This window comes from Hypanus sabinus, chromosome 13, assembly GCF_030144855.1.
Source record: "Hypanus sabinus isolate sHypSab1 chromosome 13, sHypSab1.hap1, whole genome shotgun sequence".
NCBI lineage: Eukaryota > Metazoa > Chordata > Chondrichthyes > Myliobatiformes > Dasyatidae > Hypanus > Hypanus sabinus.
The window spans coordinates 9,004,943-9,025,308 of NC_082718.1; the positions used below are offsets into that span (position 1 = coordinate 9,004,943).

The 20,366-nt window shown below is 43.4% G+C and overlaps 1 protein-coding gene across 6 annotated transcripts in view; it reads left to right on the plus strand.

Moving 5' to 3' along the window:
* plxna4 (plexin A4) overlaps nucleotides 1-20,366 on the plus strand; it is a 721,825-nt gene that overhangs the window by 605,880 nt on the left and 95,579 nt on the right. For all 6 annotated transcript variants that reach the window (XM_059987082.1, XM_059987079.1, XM_059987077.1 and 3 more), the window contains 4 exons: nucleotides 2,609-2,848; nucleotides 5,973-6,119; nucleotides 10,590-10,824; nucleotides 14,983-15,125. In XM_059987082.1, the coding sequence (XP_059843065.1) occupies nucleotides 2,609-2,848; nucleotides 5,973-6,119; nucleotides 10,590-10,824; nucleotides 14,983-15,125 (765 nt within the window). The remainder of the gene's footprint in view (nucleotides 1-2,608; nucleotides 2,849-5,972; nucleotides 6,120-10,589; nucleotides 10,825-14,982; nucleotides 15,126-20,366) is intronic.

Genomic DNA, 20,366 nt, shown 5'->3' on the forward strand with positions numbered 1-20,366 from the left:
ACCTTAACCCATTTTATTCCCCCCACCCACAGATCTCATTCGTTACTTCCAAAAGCGACCTGTCGCCAACATACCAGGGGCAATTTATCACAAACAGGAGGAAGTCTGCAGATGCTGGAAATCCAAGGCAAAAACACACAAAATACTGGCAGGTCAGGCATCATCTGTGGAAATGAATCAATAGTCCACATCAACGTGCAACAGTCACTAGTCTCGATGAAAAGTTCTCGGCCCAAAATGTCAACTCTTTATTTATTTCCATAGATGCTGCCTGACCACTGGGGAAAGGTTCTTAACCTGCATAGTTTTGGGACCTGGGACGACACCACAACATGCAGAGAAGAACATGCAAACTCCATGTGACACAATAAGAGAAAAGGGAAACTTAACAGAGTTCTGACTGGACAATTTAGAGAGCCAACGCCTCTTCCAAGTCGAAGCTTCCTTTGAGCCAAAGCCTGACATTCCCACTCTCACCACATTGCCACAGACTGCTGTAGAAGCCAAGTCACTCAGTATATTTAAGGTGGAGGTTGAGAGGTTCTTGAATAGTCAGGGCACATAAGGTTCCTGGGAGAAGGCAAGAGATTGGGATCATAAATCAGCTAAGATAGAATGGCACATCAGGCCAGGCAGCATTATGGAAAAGAGTAAACAGTCGACAGTTTGGGCCAAGATCCGTCATCAGGGCTGGAAAGAAAGGGGGGAAGTCAGAGTAAGAAGGTTTGGGAGGGGAGGAAGAAGTACAAGGTGGCCGGTGAAAGGTGAAATGGGAGGGGGCGGTGAAGTAAAGAGCTGGGAAGCTGATTAGTGAAAGGTATACGTGGCTCTGGTAATGGGTCTGGCTATGCACATGGTCAAAGAGTCGGAAGGCAGCAGAGATTACAGAGGGGGAGCAGTGAGAGAGCGTTTCACTGAACTCCCGTCGATGGGAACTTCTTCAGGGTAGGCATCTCTCAAAGAGACTTCGTAGTAATAGTATTATCACAAACATGAGAAAATCTGCAGATGCTGGAAATCCAAAGCAATGCACACAAAATGCTGGAGGAACTCAGCAGGCCAGTCCGCATCTATGGAAAAGGAGTAGACAGTCGATGTTTTGGGCCGAGACCCTGAACGTGCACAGGAGTCATCTTGTCAGAATCCTGCCCAATATGAATCCCTCAACTGACATCACAAAAGCAGATTGTCTATTGTGTTTACATTGCCATCCTGTGGACTCTTGTGTTTCCGACACCACAGCACTAATCATACCTGTAAATATCTGCAGCTTAAAGGGACAAGAAAGACACGATATACATGCAACTCTTTTTTTAGGATTATTAAAATATATAATAAAGTTGTGATAATTATTTTAATTCAATGGTGGAGATGAATATTGGTCCACGTAACCAGGCACTGGTACTCCCTGACCTGAATGTACAGCAGGTGATAACTTCTGTGTGTTTATCTTGCAAGTCACCTGAAGCTTCAATGAATGGATGCTGGAATTGATCAGCATCAAGGGGCAGAGCATAGCAGTTGGAATGCTGCTTCAGAGTGCCAGCTGTAAGATTGGTGTTCAATTCCCACCACTGTCTGTGAGGAATTTGTACATTCTCTCTGATCGCGTGGGTTTCCTCCCGGTGCTGCAGTTTCCTCCTACAGTTCAGAGATGTACAGGTTAGGGTTAGTGAGTTGTGGGCATACCATTGTAACACTTACCCAACAGGCTGGTATGTGTCTAGGGGGAAAAGGAGATCCAGCCACTCACAAACCCACCTCCTGTACACGCAGGTGCTGTGAGAATCGAGTTTATGCCTCGCGCCCGCCAACAGTATCAAATCCACAACAAATACCGTTATGAAATACACTTTAAAGAGTTTACTAAAATTAAAAGAGTAGTAGGCAATACAAGATATATATATAAGGAAAAAAAACAAAAGGCGCCAACTTATCAAAGTTCAGTCTGTTTAGTGCACTCGTTGGAGCTCAATCAACGAACCAATCGACCCATCTGGCCGTCGCACCTGGGACCACCCCGGTGGTCTTACGAGCAGTCCAGCACACGTCCACCTTCCTCGGCCTCCTCCTCCCACCCAAAAACCTGGGAAACCCCTCCCCCAAGTTCCCAGCATCACAAGACACAATAACATTCCCCATTGATTAACAAATGAATACAATTACCATATCAGCCATTCTAAAGCGAAACAAAGGCGAGAGAAACACTTATTCGACAAAGAAGCATTCCTACTTGTAACAAACCAAAGAGGCCATTTTGAGTAACATACACAGGACATTGTACACCATGTTGGTGCTGAAGTGGGGTGATACTTGCAGGCTACCCAACACAATCCTCACTGACATGACTTGATACAAACAACGCATTTCACTGAATGTTTTGATGTACATGTGATAAGTAAAGCTAATATTTAATCTTTAATCCGTAGACCAAAGGATGAGAGATAAGAATACCAGACTCGCTCCCAACAGACGTTCAGCCATTTGAAGAAGTTTTCAGAATAGGATCAAAGGAGATCCTTTGAAACCCTGGACACTGTGATCTTAATGTGACTCAAGAAAGGCAAAGAGAAAAGAAATAAGATGTTTTTTTAATTCTTTTTGCCAGGACTGTGAGGTGTATAATGCATCAACTATGGTGTGTCAGGCCCCACCACTGCCTATCAGTCAGAGCCAGCAGACAGACAACGTCGAGCGTCCTGATGAGTTTGGATTTATCCTGGACAATGTGCAGACATTACTGATCTACAACAACACAAACCTTATCTACTACCCGAACCCTGTGTTTGAACCCCTGAGCACCACAGGTGTTTTGGAATTAAAGCCTGGGTCTCCCATCATACTGAAGGTAAGGAATCCAAGTTACTGGCCTGAGATTTCACCAGATGGATGGAAAATTCAAAGTTCAAAGTCAATTTTATTATCAGAGTACATACACGTCACCACACGCAACCCTGAGATTCCTTTTCCTGCAGGCATACTCAGCAAATCTATAGAATAGTAACTGTAAACAGGATCAATGAAAGATCGAGTAGAGGATAGAAGATGGTAGCCTGTGCAATTGCAAATATAAATAAATAGCAATAAATTATGAGCGCAAGAAATAAAAAGATAAAGAGTTCTTAAAGTGATATCATTGGTTGTTGGAACATCTCAATAGACAGTTGTAGTTATCCTCTTTTGTTCAACAGCCTGATGTTTAAGGGATGGTAACTAATCTTGGACCTGGTGGTGCGAGTCCTGAGGCTCTTGTACCTTCTACCTGATGGCAACAGAGTGAAAAGAGCATGGCTTGGTTGGTGAGGATCTTTGATAATGGATGCTGCTTTCCTATGACAGTGTTTCATGTAGATGTGCTCAGGGGTCAGGAGGGCTTTTCCTGTGATGCATTGGGCTGAATCCACTGCCTTTTGTAGGATTTTATGTTCAAAGGCATTGGTGTTTCCATAGCAGGCCATGACGCAGTCGGTCAATACAAGGTCTACTTCCTCACAGTGATGCAGCCCGGATTCTTTGCTTTCTACCTCCTACAGGGCTCTCTTGTCCAGATGATAGTGAGACTGTGTTTTAAAGGCTTCAGAATAAGAATCAGAATCAAGTTTGTTATCTCTGATGGATGGTACATCATGAAATTTGTTGTTTGCAGCAGCAGTACAGTGCAATACATAACAATCTACCCTAAGTTACAACAAGAATTAGAAGCAGTACAAAAAAAGAGCAAAAAGTGAATTAGTGTTCATGGCTTCATTGTCCATTCCAAAATGTTCCTGGAATGTTGAGTGTGTGTCTTGAGGCTCCTGTACCTTCTATCTGATGGTAGCTATGAGAAGAGGATATGTCCTGGATGGTGAGGGTCTTTAATGATGAGTGGCAGCTTGATGGTGAGAAGGTCACTGCCCACGATGGAGGTGGCTGAGTTTACAAGGTGCTGCAGCTTCTTCCTATCTGGCGCATTGTAGGAGGAGGGAAGAACTGAGGAAGGGAGCTGGGAATGACTGAGGGAGGTAACCAGGAAAGAAAAAGTTGAAGTTGACACATGGAATGGATGTAGCCCAGACTCTGCTGGCCCAGGACCTGTAATTCTACACTGGCAGGTGACCCTCCAGAGCGGTAGCAAGTCTGCGGTGAGAGTCTGGAACAAGCACAACAGTCTCGTATTGTGTCCGAAGAGCCAGCAGCATGGAAAACCTGTTTTATTTTATTTGAGCTAATTCAGTTAATTTAAATGGTTTTCATCGTTGTGTATAGTTCACAACCCAAAGTTGTGAACATTGAGTTCTTCAATTTCAGGTAACCCGCTCCACCTCTGTTCCTCTGCACTCTCTCTTCAATCTCTCCAGTTTTCCCAAAACATGTCCTAAATCCGCATCACCCTGTTTTGTTCCCCTCCCCTACCCATTTCATCTGTCCATCACCCACACACTCCTCCCACTGTTTCCATCTACCCACCCCACCTCCCTTATTTGGTTTCACACGTCCTCTCAGATTCCATCTCCTGATGTCTTTTGTTGCCTCCACCTGTCACCTCCCAGCATCTCTGATGTTCTCTCTGCCACCTGCCTGTCTCACCTGGATCCACCTATCTCCTGTCAGCTTCTGCCCCCCTCCTTTTTATGCTGACTATCTCTAACTTTCAGGCCAGGTAAAGGGTCGCATCCAAATACTGTCCATTTTCCTCCACAGAGACTACCTGACCCATTGAGATCCTCCAGCAGTTTAATTTTTCACTCTCGATTTTAGTATCTGAAATCACTTATTTCTCCAGCCATATCTTCCTGCAATCTATGGCTAGCCCTCTTCAGCCCGCCACCATGCCTCATTCACAGTCAACCATTGTACGTATTGATGATGTAGTTATGTCCACATAGAACAGTTCAGTACAGGAGCAGGCCCGTCAGACCACAATGTTGGAACAAACCAATTAAGTTAGTCATCCATTGGCCAACTAAACTAATCTCTTCTGTCTACATAATGCCCATAACCTTCCATTTTTCTCACATTCATGTGTCTATCTAAATGTCTTTTACAAGTCCCTAATGTATCTACCTCCATCATGACCCCAGGCACCCACCATTCTCTGTGGAAAAAAACTTGCCCCTCACATCTTTGAAATGACCCCCTTTCATCTTAAATGCATGCCCTCTGGTGTTGGACGTTTTGTATGAAGAATGTCCCTAACCGTCCCTGCATGAAAAGATCTTTCCTGCACTCCTTGATTTGTTGATAATTATTGAGTCTGTTCACATGTTCTCATTTATTTAAGTTTGATTATTGATGTTTGCATAAGTGATCGTTCTGCTAATTGCTGATTGTTCATGGCTGTTTGCACTATTGTCTTATAATCTGTTGGTTGCTATTGTGTTGCCTGTTATGGAATTATGCTTGGCTCCAAACCACAATCAATTCTGCTATTTTTCTCATCTATTTTTTTACTGACATGCAGTGTGGAATAGGCCCTTCTGCCCCTTTTAGCCAGGCCATCCAGCAATCTCCTGATTTGAATCTTAGCCTTATGTCAGGACAGTTTACAATGACCAATTAAGTACCAACCGGTAGTCTTTGGACTGTGGGAGGAAAGTGTAGCAATCAGACGAAACCCACACGGTCGCGGGGAGTCTGTTCAAACTCCTTATAGTTAGCGCCAGGAAGTGAACCCGGATAGCTGGTACTGTAAAGCGCTGTGGTTGTGCTACCCATTACACCACCGTGCTGCCCCAATTTGGATTCTAATTCTGATCTGTCTCCTCCATTGAGACAGGCTCTGTAATTGCTTCAAAGTGTTGGGAGCAAGACTTACACTGGAAAGGACACCGTGACCCGAGTGTGGCTAACAACCTGAGGGCAAAGGATGAACTGCCCCCCCTTCCCCCAGGCTGTTCATTTCAACAAGGGCGGTAGAAAGAATGGGACACATCCCTGACCCCTCTTGATGCTCAGGTCCAACTCACTCTGCTTGTTTCCTTAAACCCCAGGGCCGAAACCTCATCCCTTCGGTGGCTGCTGGTAACATGAAGCTGAACTACACTGTCCTCATAGGAGAGAAACCATGCACTGTGACAGTGTCGGACACTCAGATCCTTTGCGAGTCTCCAAATCTCACTGGGCGGCACAGAGTACTGGTGAGTATGGTCTCACTGTCTTGGGTGGTGGTCCACTGTGCATCGGGCAGGCCAAATTCTTGGATGAAGTGTCTGAAAGAATAAAGGGACAGTGCAGGATAAAAGACTAAAGATCTACAAACAACTCATGAATGTTTGAGCTAGGGGTGAAATAACCATCTTCCACTTCTATTTCATATATTCCTGTGCTAGGTTCTAACTTCTGAGAAGTTATTTATTTAACTATTTGTTTGCTGTTGGGCTCTCAGAGTCCAATCCCCCGATTTAACCCTAGCCTAATCACAGGACAATTTGCAATGACCAATTAACTTGTACTGTGACTGTGGGAGGAAACTGGAGCACCCGGAGGAAACCCATGTATTTCATGGGGAGGACATACAGACTTGTTACAGTTGATGTCAGAATCGAACTCTAAACTCTATTATCCTGAACTGTAATAACAGTTAAGCGATCGTGGCGCCCAGGGTGTTTAATATTAACTGGTTTATTGTTGTCGTGTGGACCAAAATACAGTGAAAACTTTTGTTTTGCATGACTTTGAGACAGGTCATTCCAAAGTGTAAGTATATCAAGGCAATACAAGGCAAAAGCAATAACAGAATGTGGAATATAATGGTACAGTTACAGTGCAGGCAGACAGCAGGGGCCACACTGAAAGATCAAGAGTTCATCTCTATCGTATAAGAGTCTTATAACAATAGGATGGCTGCTCTGTTTGAGCCAGCCAGTATGTATGTGTTTTCAGACAGTTGTATCTTGTGCCCAATGAAAGGAGAGAGAATGATTGATGTGGGTGGAGGGGAGGGGGGGGGGCCATTGATCATGTTGACTGCTTTTCTGAGGCAACATGAAATGTAGACCGTGTCAATGTAAGGGAGGCTGGTTTTTGTGATAGACCGGGCTGCATCCATAATTCTCTTCAATTCCTTGCAGCCTTGGTCTGAAAACAGCTGCCAACCAGAGCTGTGGTGCTGCTGGATAGGATGCATTTATTTATTTTGAGGTTCATCACGGTAACAGGCCCTTTTGGCCCAATGAGCCCATGTGACCAATTCACCTTCCTAACCGTATGTCTTTGGAATGTGGGAGGAAACTAGAGTACTCGTAGGAAACCTGCAAAATGACAGGGAGAATGTATAGTCAGTGGCAGCAATTGAACCCCAGTCACTGATTGTTGGCGTTGTAAAGCGTGACGCTAATTACTATGCCACCATACTGTTTGCCTTTCTGCGGTGCATTTATAAAAATTGGTAAGGGTCACTGGGGACATGTCGAATTTACTTAGCTTTCTGAGTAAGTAAAGGCACTGGTGAACTCGTGCCCTTAGCATCCACGTGGTTGGACCAGGACAGGCTGTTGGTGATATTTACACCTAGCAATCTGAGGTGCTAACTATCTCCATCTCAGCACCATTGATACAAAGATGTGAAACCTTCAGACAAAGCAATAGGACTAAAGCAAGATCACAAGCAGGGCAGTGTTGGAACATTCAATCATATTCTAATCATCTAGTGTCTCAGGGCAGCAGAGGGGAGCATTACTGGGGACTCCTGGTGGAACTTTATTGGGGACTCCTAGTGGTTTCTTTTGGAAAATGGACAAATGGATTTGCACAAACACAGGATTTTACTGAGTTACCTTGTTCCCCCAAAGCGGGATAGCCTGCTCACTCACGATGAAGAGTGGATCTTTGGGTGATGTAGCAAATGAAGTCTTTAGCTGTCTCTGTGGAGTTTGCACGTTCTCTCTGTGAAGAATTCCTTGCATGTTCCCCTTGGAGGGTTTCCTCTAAGTGTGCCAGTTTCCTCCCACGTCCAAAACAAATGAGAATGAGATTTATTATCACCAACTTGTACTTTGTGAAATCTGTTAGCCGCAGTACAGTGCAAAGACATAAATTGCTATAAACTAGAAAACCAAATGGAGCAAAGCAGAAGGCATTGCAAGGCAGTGTTCATGGGTTCACAGACATTCATAAATCTGATAGAAGAAGCTATTCTTAAACTGTTGAGTGCGGGTCTTCAGGTTCCTGTTTCTCCTCCCCAGTGGTAGTAATGAGAAGGGGAGATGTCCTAGGTGGAGAGGGTCTGTAGTGAGGGTGCCACCTTCTTAAGGTACTGTCTTTTAAAGGTGTCCTTGATGGTGAGGAAGGTTGTGGCTGTGATGGAGCTGTGGGTCAACAGCCCTCTATAGTCTCTGTGTGTTGGATCTTCCATACCAGGCTGTGATGCCACCAGGTCAAATGCTCTCTGCCATACGTCGATGGAAATTTTAACTGTCTCTGGTGACATACCAAATTTACTCAAACTCCAAAGGGAGTAATGCTGCTGCCAAGCATTCTTCATGATTGCATTAATATGTTGGGCCCAGGATAACTCCTCCGAGATGCTGATGTCCAGGCACATGGGTTGCTAAGTTAATTGGTCACTGTGACGTGCTCCCAGTGTGTAGCTGAGTGCTAGAATCTGGGAGAGTTGACAAGAATATTGCGAAAGTTTGAAAAGAATATGGGATTAGTGTAATTGATGGTTGATAGTCAACAGGGACTCAGTGAGCCAAAGGGCGTGTGTCCCGTGAGAGTCATGTGAGAGACAATATATTATGGAGAAATAAATGGAAAAATGGGACTATGTGAATGCTTTGTGAGCTGCTTTAGTCCGAATGACCTCAGTGCTACCATGAGATGACATATGAGTAGTGAGAGCAGAATGAATGGGCAGAGTACACTGATAGGAAAACAGCCAAATATCCAGACATATGGAATGACCCAGACTGCTTCGAGGTGAACAAATCCACCATCTGATGACCAGATAAGCAGCCAGAGACAAAGTGGTTCAATCTACTTCACAAACAGACCCCGAGGTTAAATGGTGTCAATTACAGGACATTAAAGGCAATGTTGTTACTGTGATAATATATGATAAATACATTTAGCTAATTATTTATATAATGGAGCAATTCAGGAAATGCTATTAACTGCAGCCGCGTTTTATTAGGTTTTCACGCAGTCAGGGAGTAAGGTTTGCTCGATGTTGTATAGTATAGCACCAGGCTTATGACATTAACTGCAAATACTGTATTCCCAAACACCCCAACTCCTGCTGCCAGAAGGATAAAGGGGATAGACCCAGGGTCCCCTCAATCCCCACCCCCTGCTACGTAGACAGCACAGTGGTAGAGCCATTGCCTCATGCTGCCCGAGATGTGGCTTCTGTCCTGAATTTGACTGCCATCTGTGCAGAGTTTGCACGTTCCCTCTGTGACAGCTGGGTTTACCCAGATGCTTCAGTTTTCTCCCACATCCCAAAGACGTGCAGGCTGATAGGTTAATAGCCGCTGTAGAATGCCCTTTGTTTCTCTGTGAATGTTGGAGTCTGGGGGGAAGTGATGGAAATGGAGAGGTGGGGTAAAATTAAAGGAGTGATGGAGGATAGGTGTGAGTCAGTGGTTGATGATCAGCATAGACTTATTGGGTCAAAGGCCATGGTTCAGTGTTGTATCTCTTGATCACATAAATCCTACTGCTGCTCACACACCATCTTCAGAATGGTTTGCTGCTCCTTCATCATTGTGCATCATGTTCTGTTTGGAACTTAAAACATTAAATTAATTCAAAGAAAACACGGGGGTCGAAAAGTACTGGTGTAGTTCAAGTTTATTTTATGTGAGACACGCACATATCATGTGGCAGCGTAATGACGTATGCAATTAGCATATTTTTACATATACTCCGTAATTAATTATTGAAATGAACAAGATTGCTGAATCAATCAATAAGATCATTCAGATATTATTGAAATATTAAATACTCAACAGATCAAGTTCCTGGGATGTCCTATCCAATGATAGAACTTTGAACAGTATAGCAGAGTACAGGCCCTTCAGCCCACGGCATTGTGCTGACCCTTTAACCTATTCCACGGTCAGTCTAACCGTCCCTCCCACATAGGTCTCCATTTTTCTTTCATCCATGTGTCTCTCTAAGAACCTCTTAAATAGTCCCATATGTACCTGCTTCTGCCACCACCCTGACAGTGTGTTCTATGTGTAAAAAAAAAATCACTATCATTTCCCCCCCCCCCCCCCATGATACTTTGCTCCAATCAGTTTAAAATTATATCCTCGTGTATTAACCAGCCTGGGAAAAAGGTGCTGGCAGTTCACTCTATTTGTGCCTCTTATCATCTTATACACTTCTATCAAGTCACCTCTCATCCTCCTTCACTCTAAAGAGAAGAGATATACATAGGGTAAGTAGGAATATAGGAAGTATAATTCCCATCTACCTTCCCAATTCCCTTTTTTCTGTGATGTTTACATTCTGTTTTTTTTAATGTAAATGATCAGCTAAGAGAACTAATTATAATTAAGTTTGCCTCTTTGTATATTCTGGCAGACCCACGGTGCAGTTACTCCTGCGTCCTTAGCCTCCATTCATTAGTGACAATGTGCTGACTTCTTCCTCTTCAGGTGCGGGTCGGAGGCCTGGAGCATTCCCCCGGCACTGTGCACATTTTCCCGGACAGCCCACTGAGCTTCCCGGCCATCATCAGCATCGGAGCTGCTGGGGGGCTCCTCATCATCTTCATCATTGTGGTGCTCATCGCCTACAAGAGGAAGTCCCGGGAGAGCGACTTGACGCTGAAGAGGCTGCAGATGCAGATGGATAACTTGGAGTCACGAGTGGCTCTGGAGTGTAAGGAAGGTAAATTGTGTGTCAGCGTTCAAAGTTCAAAAGGGATTGATTGTCAAAGTAACATACAACCTTCAAAATCGGCTTCCAGCACGCAGACACAATAGGTCTCATTAAACAACAACAAAGACTTCCTGCCACATCCAATCCAAAAAGAAAAATCATGCAATCAATAAAAAAATAAATAACACACAGAACATGAACTGCAAAGTTCGCGATAGTGAACACACAGCCATGGAGCCAGTTCAGGACTGAGGCGAATGAACTGGGTCCAGGAGCCCGATGGCTGCAGGCCACAGCCACAGAGCCAGTTCATTGCTAAGGTGAGAGAAGCCAGTCCAGGAGCCCGATGGCTGCAGGCCACAGCCACAGAGCCAGTTCAGGACTGAGGTGAGTGCTGATGACTTCAGGTCACAGCTGCAGAGTCACTTCAGCACAGTTCAAGTCTGTCTTACCTTCAGTCAAAGCCAACTCATGCATCCTTTTATCTCTTAAGAAAATGATCAATCTGTTTTTTGCCACTCTTCTTAGAAGGTCCACACTGATATAACTCATTTGCTTGTAAACTAATGATAAACACAGCTTCTTTATAAATGATTAAGCACAGGGTAAGGAAAAACCCATTAAGTCCAAGGAAGAATGGAGTGGTCCTCTCCAGGGATGGGTGAAGTGACCACTGGGGACCACTGCTCATTTTAATGTCTATGAACAACCTGGACTCAACATAATTTTAAATGTTTGAAATGCTACTTGGAAGTGTATTAAAGAAAGAGAAAGATAACAACAGATTAAGTGGATTTAATGGGGAAGTGAACAGCTTGTGGAATTTAACACCATGAAGTGATCTGTTTTACTAGAATGATTCAGAGGCATTACATGTCATTTTAAAGTGATCACTGGAAGAGATCTGAGTGCACACGATAACACACATAAAATTCTGGAGGAACTCAGCAGGTCAGGTAGCATCCATAGAAAGGAATAAAAAGTCAACATTCATCAGTTCTGATGAAGGTTCTTGCCCGAAATTTCGACTGCATATTCCACTCTGAAGATGCTGCCTGACCTGTTGACTTCCTCCAGAACTTTTGTGTGTTACACAGTATATTTTTCCAGTCCCAAAAAAGGGATTCTTAAGTGGTTTTGCTTCATCAGGAATCAGCATGAAACATTGGCCTTTTTATCCATTTCCATAGATGCTGGTTGATCTGCTGAGTTCCTCCAGTATTTTGTGTGTGTTGCTCTGGATTTCCAGAATCTGCAGAATCTCTTGTTTTTAATGATTTGTAGAACCTCTCATGTTTTTGAATGTACACGTATCATTAAAGACGGCAGAACAAATTGAGGAGTGTTTTGTTCTGCCTCAACAAATTGAGGCAGAACAAATTGAGAACAAACAGAGCCAACGTTATTTTTGTAGTAACAAGCAACTGTTGGAGGAACTGTATGGGTTGAGAAGAATCAGTGTGACGAAAGGACTTGTCAATGTTTCTGGTTGAAACCCTGTACCAGAGGCTCTCTGTTGGTCAGGGTTGACCATGGATACTTACATGATCCCCCCAGCTGCTTACATGATACACAAGCCAGGACAGTACAATATGGAGAGCAAGCTGTTGTCAATGTAGTAGGCGCCCCCTCTCCATGCAAAGAATGGATCTTAAGTAAAGGCAGAGACCAATAGGGTTTGGTACCATCAGCATCGCAGGAGTTGCCAGTCAGCATTGACTCAATGTAGGACTGCCTTAGGGACTCCAGCTCTGATTTTTCCCTCGGAGTTTACTCCCGAAACGTTCCCCATGAGTGGGTATACCCACAATGTGGCCGAGGTTTGAGATCAGAGTTTTCCTTCTCTTAGATGGGCTGCCAATCACGACTGACGAGCTCCATCTGCCCAAGCGACTGGTTTTAAGGTGCCAGTAACCTGCCTTTGCCCCTTCTCCCCATCAGAAGCAGTTAGTAGGTAGTGGGAGCTTATCCCCACAACCCCCATGCCCCCCACCTTAAGGAACCCTGCATCTGGACCCTACATAGTTCCTTTCCTCTCACAGATGCTGCTCGATTTCAGTTTATTGCCATTCAACCAAACAAAACAACATTCCTCTGGACCAAGGTGCACAACACAGGACATATAACTCACACACATTACACATGAAATAATATTACCACAAGTACATGAACAAATAATAAGGTGCATTTGCGACACAAGTTAAAAAGTGAACAGTATAACGCTACTGGCCCTTCATATGTGATGAGGCCTGGGTGGTGGCAGGGAGTTCAGTAGTCTTATGGCCTGGGGGAAGCAGCTGATTCCCATCTCAACAGTTCTTGCCTTAATGCCACAGTACCTCTGCCTGATGGTAGCGTGTCAAAGAGACAGTTGGACGGATGGGAGGGATCACTGACAGTGCTAAGGGTCCTTCTGAGTTTCTCCAGCAGATATTTGTTGCTGTATTACAGCATCTGCAGTTTCTTGTGTCTCCAGTATTATTTTTGGTTTTGCAATAAGGGCAGAGGGTGGAAAGGTAAAGAGGTTCTGCTCAATCTCTGCAAAAACCTGGTTAGGCCTTGCCTAGAGTTCGCTGTTCATTTCTGTGTAATCCATGTTAAGAGGGAAGCCTGGCACAGAGAGGACACTAAAGCTGTTTGCTGGAGTGATTCCAGAGATGGTGAACTTCAGAAATATGAGGAGCTTGGAAAGGCTAGAGAGTTGGGGTCATTCTTTTCAGAGCACGCCAGGTTACTAAGCTGATTTGAGTGTTCAATATCACAAACAATTTTGACAGAGGACTGTTTCTCCTGGAGGAAGGAAGCAGATTTAAAATGATTGACAGTTAGACTGGAGACGGCAGGATGAAATCATATTTTCTGAGGCAGTTGAAGGGATTTAGAAGACACTACTTGATGGTATAGTTGAAGCAGTACTAGTAATCACCCTCAAGAGGAAACTATAAATAACATAAAGAAGAAGGCAATGTTTTGATTGGATGTGGGAAAATAGGAGATGACTGCATCAATTTCCTTGAACATCTGAAATAGGTGCAGAAGTTAGCTCTTCACTTCTACCATTCATCAACATCAGGACTGATATCCCAGAGCCATTTTCAGCCTATCCCTACATTCTTTGATTCCATTTAATGTCTCATTTTGAACAAACACAGTAAGTGAGGTTGCACAGCCATCTGGGATAGACAATTCCAAAGACTCGCCTTCCTCTGAGGACAGAAATTTCTCCTCATTTCAGTCCTACACCTTACTCTCAGGCTCTGCCTCTTGACACTGGGTATTAAAGGGAAGCCTCTTCCCTGCACCAAACTTCTTAAGAACACGATGTGTTTCGGTGTCATCTCTCATCCTTCTAAATGCTCATGAATGTAGTTCCAGTCTTCTTGATTTCTCCTTATGCAGTAGACCTGGAACCAAATTAGTAAATCTTCAAGGCATTCCCAGCATAACAGCCTGAGTAGTACAAAACCTGATGTATGAACATTAATTTCTCCGATTTTCAATAATTTCTCCCCCTCCCCTTCTCTCTTTTTTTTCATTCCCCATTTGGGCTCCCCTCTTACCATTTCTCTTCTGCCCATCATCCCTTCTGATGCCTGTTCTTCTTCCTTTGTCCCACTGTCTTCTTTAATCAGATTCTCCTTCTTCAGCCCTTTACCTCTTCAAAATTCAAGATTACTTGTGATGTGTACATTAAAACACAGTGAAATGCCTTACTCCCTCACCTTACCTAGCCTGACAGGGCCCAGCCACTGCTGTCTTGATTCAACCCATACCCGCCAAACTGCAACGGTCCTGTACCTTTGAGATTTCAGTTCACACTGCAAAAATGTCAGGTCGTGCAGGTGATTTGAAAGCTCAACTCTGAACGGGAAGTTGCTAGCTATTGATTGCAGTGATCAATTTTTATTGTTTTTATATTTATATCATTATGATCATTTTTATAGTTTTGGTTGTTCTGTTTGCTACCAGTAAGTCATCGCTGTGTTTCAACAGCAACCTGAAGGTTAAAAGAGACTGTAAGTTACAATAGGAAACAAACCATGCAAATGAGGAATATCGAGGTAGCATTCTTGAGTTCATGAACCACCAGAAATCTGATGGCAAAGGGCAAGAAGCTGTTTCTAAAATGCCAAACCTTCTTAAATTCTTGTCAATCTTCTTGCACAGCCTTTGCCGAACTTCAGACAGATATCAATGAGCTGACCAGCGACTTGGACGGCACAGGAATTCCCTTCCTGGACTATCGGGCTTACACCATGCGGGTTCTCTTCCCGGGGATAGAAGACCACCCTGTTCTCCGCGAGCTGGAGGTAAGTGGTTGCTGGAAGTGGGAATGAGTGAATCGTTTTGGCAAGAGAGTTGCATGACCAGGGAGACAGATTCAAAGTGATGTTGAAAAGAGATGAGAGGTGGTGAAAACAAATGTTCTTGCAGATTGAGTGTTGATTTTCTGCATCTTGTAATGGCGCTGGTGGAAAGGGAATCTATTCAGCCTCTGAACGGGAGTTGGATGGAGACTTGTTGAGGTAAAAGTATATGCAAGGCAGTGGCAATTGAGCAGGAAAATGATGCTGACTGCATTGCTCTACTGTGAAACAGTAGAATCCAGAGGTCAAAAAATGCTACTCTTGGACATTTGTAACACACGTAACAAGGCTGCAGGAACTCAGCAGGTCAAGCAGCATCTATGGAGAGAAATAAAGAGTCAACATTAGTTGGTACACAGGCTCCTCTGAGTGGTGGGTCTAAATCGCATTCAAAGCACTTTATAGAGTAGCAGGGTGTCACACCCAGTGCAGCTTGAGGGGGTGCTGCAACGTCTGAGATGCCAAGCCTTGAATGAGCTGTCAAGCCCTCTCGGATTGATGGTGTTATCTTGAAGCAGAGTGGTGGTGTTTTCCCCAGTGTCCTGACCGATATTTATGCTTCAGAGAACGTCACAGAATCAGCTGACCTGTTTATTCCCAGACTGCAGTTTGTAGGAGCGTGACATGTACAAATTGACAGCAGTTCAAAGTCACTATAAGATACCGTGGTGTGACTCAAAGATGCAGATTCATTTATCACATGTACATGTTAACATATAGCTATCAACTATCTGTCTGAAACCTTCCAGAGAAATTTTGTTGAGGTATACCTATGATAGTCTTTACAATATTCCTAGCGTGTTTCAATATCAAGCTACACAGTGGCCATTTTACTGGGTAAACCTGTATACCTGCTCGTTAATGCAAATATCTAATCAGCAAATCATATTGTAGAAACTCAGTATATAAAAGTATGCAGACGTGGTCGAGAGGTTCGGTTGTTGTTTAGACCACACATCAGAATCCAAAACACCAATGTATACCATGAAATTTATCTTTGCAACAGCGGTACAACTCAATACATAATAATATACGAAAAACATGAATTACAGTGAATATATATATAATAGTTAAATTAGTGCAAAAATAGAAGTAAAAAAGTAGTGAGCTAGTGTTCATGGGTTCAATGTTCATTCAGAAATTGGATGGTAGAGGGGAAGAAGCTGTTCCTGAATTATTGAGTGTGTAATCAATATGTCTTAGGTGATTGGGGTCCTTAATAATGGATGCTGCCTTTTTGAGGCATTGCTCCTTGAAGATGGCCTGGATACTATGGTGATTAGTGCCCAGGAGAAGAAATCATTCCATGGCTTTGACCATGGAATGATTGTTGGTGCCAGATGGGGTGGTTTGAGTATCTCAGAAACTGCTGATCTCCTGGGATTTTCACACACAGCATTCTCTAGAGTTTATAGAGAATGGTACAAGATCCAAAAAACATCCAGTGAGCTTCAGTTCCATGGATGAAAATGCCTTGTTAATGAGAGAGGCCGGAGGAGAATGGCCAGACTGGTTCAAGCTGACAGGAAGGTGACAGTCATTCCAATAAACACATGTTTCAACAGTGGTGTGCAGAAGAGCATCACTGAATGCACAACATGTCGAGCCTTGAAGTGGACAAGTTACAGCAGCAGAAGACCATGAACATACCTGTATACACTCAGTGGCTACTTTGTTAGGTACAGGTGGTATGCTGGAGATAAAAAAGACTGTAGATGCTAGAACTTGCAACAACAAAAAAACAACTTGCTACCTGTCAGGCAGCATCTGTGGAGGGAAATATCAAGGACCCACACCATCCAGGCCATGTCCACTTCTCACTGCTACCACTGGGTGGTACAGCAGCCTTAGGTCCCACTCCACCAGCTTCAGGAACAGTTATTGCCCTCCCGCCATCAGGCTCCTCAACCAGTGAGTATAACTTCAATCACCACTACTCTGAACTGATTCTGTGACTTCAAAGACTCGTTACAACTCTTGTTCTCAGTACAGAGTCTGAATTTGAAAGGCGACATGAAGGGCTCTAAGCAAAAACCAAATCTTATTTCTGATTGAGTAAGATCATCAAAATGGGATGTGGTGCAGTAACTGAGGTAAGTCAGAGACACTCGCTGATAGCAAGCAATGGGATTTCACTGAAAATGTTCAAATTTGAAGCAGAATGCTGCCTTTACCTGCTCAGCACAATCCCGGCATCAGCTATCAGTAAGCACTAGAGATTCTGAAAAGCCAGAACAACACACGCAAAATACTGGAGTAACTCAGCAGGTCAGGCACAACTATGGGGAGGAATAAAAAGTTTACTTTCTGGGCTGAGGCCCTCGGCTTTCCAAACAGGGAATCTGGGTCAGGATCAGTGACAATTTGGCACGTTGTGAACTGTCATTTTAGTTCTGCACTGAATCAGTGGTTTCCATTCTTTGAGTCAAATTGCAAGACACCTCCTCGACTGCTGCCAGACGTACTTGGAAATACATTTGGCTGGTGTTTGTTATTGCTGGATCACATCCTGGATCTCCTTGCCCAACTGCGCAGAGGAATTCACTTTCAACACGTGCAGTGCAGCAGCCTACAACGGTGGCTTGTCACCACCTTCTCAGGAGGAATTGCGGACAGACAATAAGTGCTGGCCTTGTCAGCAACACCCACACCTCACAGGAGAATAAAAAGAAAACCGGCTGTTTCGGAATTGCTTTAATAATTAACCGCAGTCAGCCATGATTGGCAATAAAAGTTCCTGTGATATATTTTGCCTTGGGCTTTTTACGCACCGTTGTTCCACTGAAGTGGAAGGAATAGTTGGTAATTATTTATAAAGTACTTCACTTTTATAAACATAATACTTAGTCGCATTTACCATGGAACCTGATCTTAAAAATCATGAGCCGTCGGCTTGTAAATGAGGCTTCAAGGTGGTGGGAACGCATGTGATGTTTGCCAAGAGATTTAAAAGGGATTGGAGTTCGATTTAGACTGAGCAGCTTTAACTTGGAACTGTCCTCTCGGGTATTCATCAGAAGCTCTTCAGGAAGGTACCAAGGAACTCATGTTAGTCATTCTGAACGTTGCCCTCTCTAACTATTCCCCACCTGAGCGAGTTCATAAAAATGGCTCTCATACAAATCACAGTCAGGTTTATTAACATGAATGTCATGAAATTCCTCAACTTTGCAGCAGGAGTAAAATGCAATACATGATAAATATAGGAAAAGAACTAAAATACAGTAAGAGTATATAAGTATATTAAATAGTTAAGTTGAATTAAGTACTGCAAAAAATAGAAATAAAAAATAGGGGTGAAGTAGTGTTCAAGGGTTCAATATCCATTTAGGAATTGGATGGCAGAGGGGAAGAAGCTGTTCCTGGATCCCTGAGTTTGTGCCTTTAGGTTTTGGTACCTTCCTCCTGACAGCAGCAATGAGAAGAGGGCATGTCCTGGATGGTGGGGGTCCTTAACAAGAGATGCCACCTTCCTGGGACACAGCTCCTTGAAAATGTCTTGGATACTACGCAGGCTAATACCCATGATGGAGCTGACTAATTTTACAACTTCCTGCAACTTACTTCGATCCTGTGCAGTAACCCCCAACCCCCATACCAGATGGTGATGCAACCAGCCTAGTAGTCTATGAGTGATGCACACAAAATTCTGGAGGAATTCCACAGATCCTTTAGAAGGGTTTCAGTTTGAAATGTCAACTCTTCATTCCTTTCCATAAGACGCTGCCTGACCTGCTGAGTTCCTCCAGCATTTTGTGTGTGTTACTCTGGATTTCCCAAGTTCAATGTTCAAGTAAATTTATTATTAAAGTACATATATGTTACCTGAGATTAATTTTCTTGCAGGCATTCACAGAGAATTCAAAGAAATACAATACAATCATTGAAAAAGTGCATATAAAATGGACAAATACCAATGTGCAAAGACAACTACATTGCTGGCCAGTGGTGTAGTGGCATCTTCACCAGACTTTGAGGCGTGTAGTCCCAGGTTCGAATCCGGCTGGCTCCTTACGTGCTTTCCATCTGTGCTGGATCGACCATTCAGCTCGCAACTCGGCCTCGTAAAAAACAAACGCTAAAGAAACGGCAGGGTTGTCGTCCAGTGTGACGCAAAGTGTGGGAAGAAACAACAGAAGAGAATAAACAAATACAAAAAGAAAAAAAATACAAAACAAAATAATAATGATAAATAATAAGCAATAAATATGAGTGGAAGAGTGCTTGAAAATTGAGTACAAAGCTTGTGAGAACAGTTCAATGTTGGATTGAATGAAATTGAAAGAACATACCCCCATAGAATTTCTTCTGTTTAAGAATCTGAGAACACTCTTTCAGTAATTCCAAACGAGTTTTTTTTAAATGCAAGGAGTTAGGAACTAATCTTTCCTTTTTTGAACCTGCATTCTTATCTGGCAAAGGAAGGTATTAGGAAATTGCATGATTAATATCTTCTTGCTCTGAATGTTCTGTGCTAATTAGCACTGCAGAACCTAAACCTCTTCATTTCTGTTTTGATGACAATCAACTCCACCCACTAGCAACTGCGTTAATAAGCTTACGGCTTGTGAACTTTTAATTGACTCTGAGGGCCTTTTCTCAAGGCATGAATCAGAGTGGAGCCACAAGATCAATCCCGATTATTGTATGGGATGAGTTTCAAAAGGTTTGCTAATCTTTAAGATTCAAAATTTAAGATTGCTTAATGCCATTTCCAGTACACAAGTATAAAGAAAAATTAGATTAGATTAGTTTCAACTTTATTGTTGTTGTGCTGAGTACCGATACAAAGCCCATGAAATGCAGTTAGCATCTAACCAGAAATGCAAGGAATAGTGTTATTTACAAAATAACTGCGAATAAAAATTAAGTGCTACAACACACAAATATAAAAGTACTGAGACAATACAATATGGGTGCAATACTGCTTAGCACTGTGATGTGAGGTTCAGCAGGGTCACAGCCTCAGGGAAGAAGCTCTTCCTGTGCCTGCTGGTGCGGGAGTGGAAGCTCCTGTAATGCCTACCGGATGGGAGGAGAGCAAAAAGTTCATGGTTTTCGCCCTGCCCGGGCAACGTTTATGGTAGATGTTCTCAATGGTGGGGAATTGGGTGCCGATAATCTGCTGGGCAGTGAGTGCGGCTCCTAACATGCCTGAAGTCCACAATGATCTCCTTGGTCTCC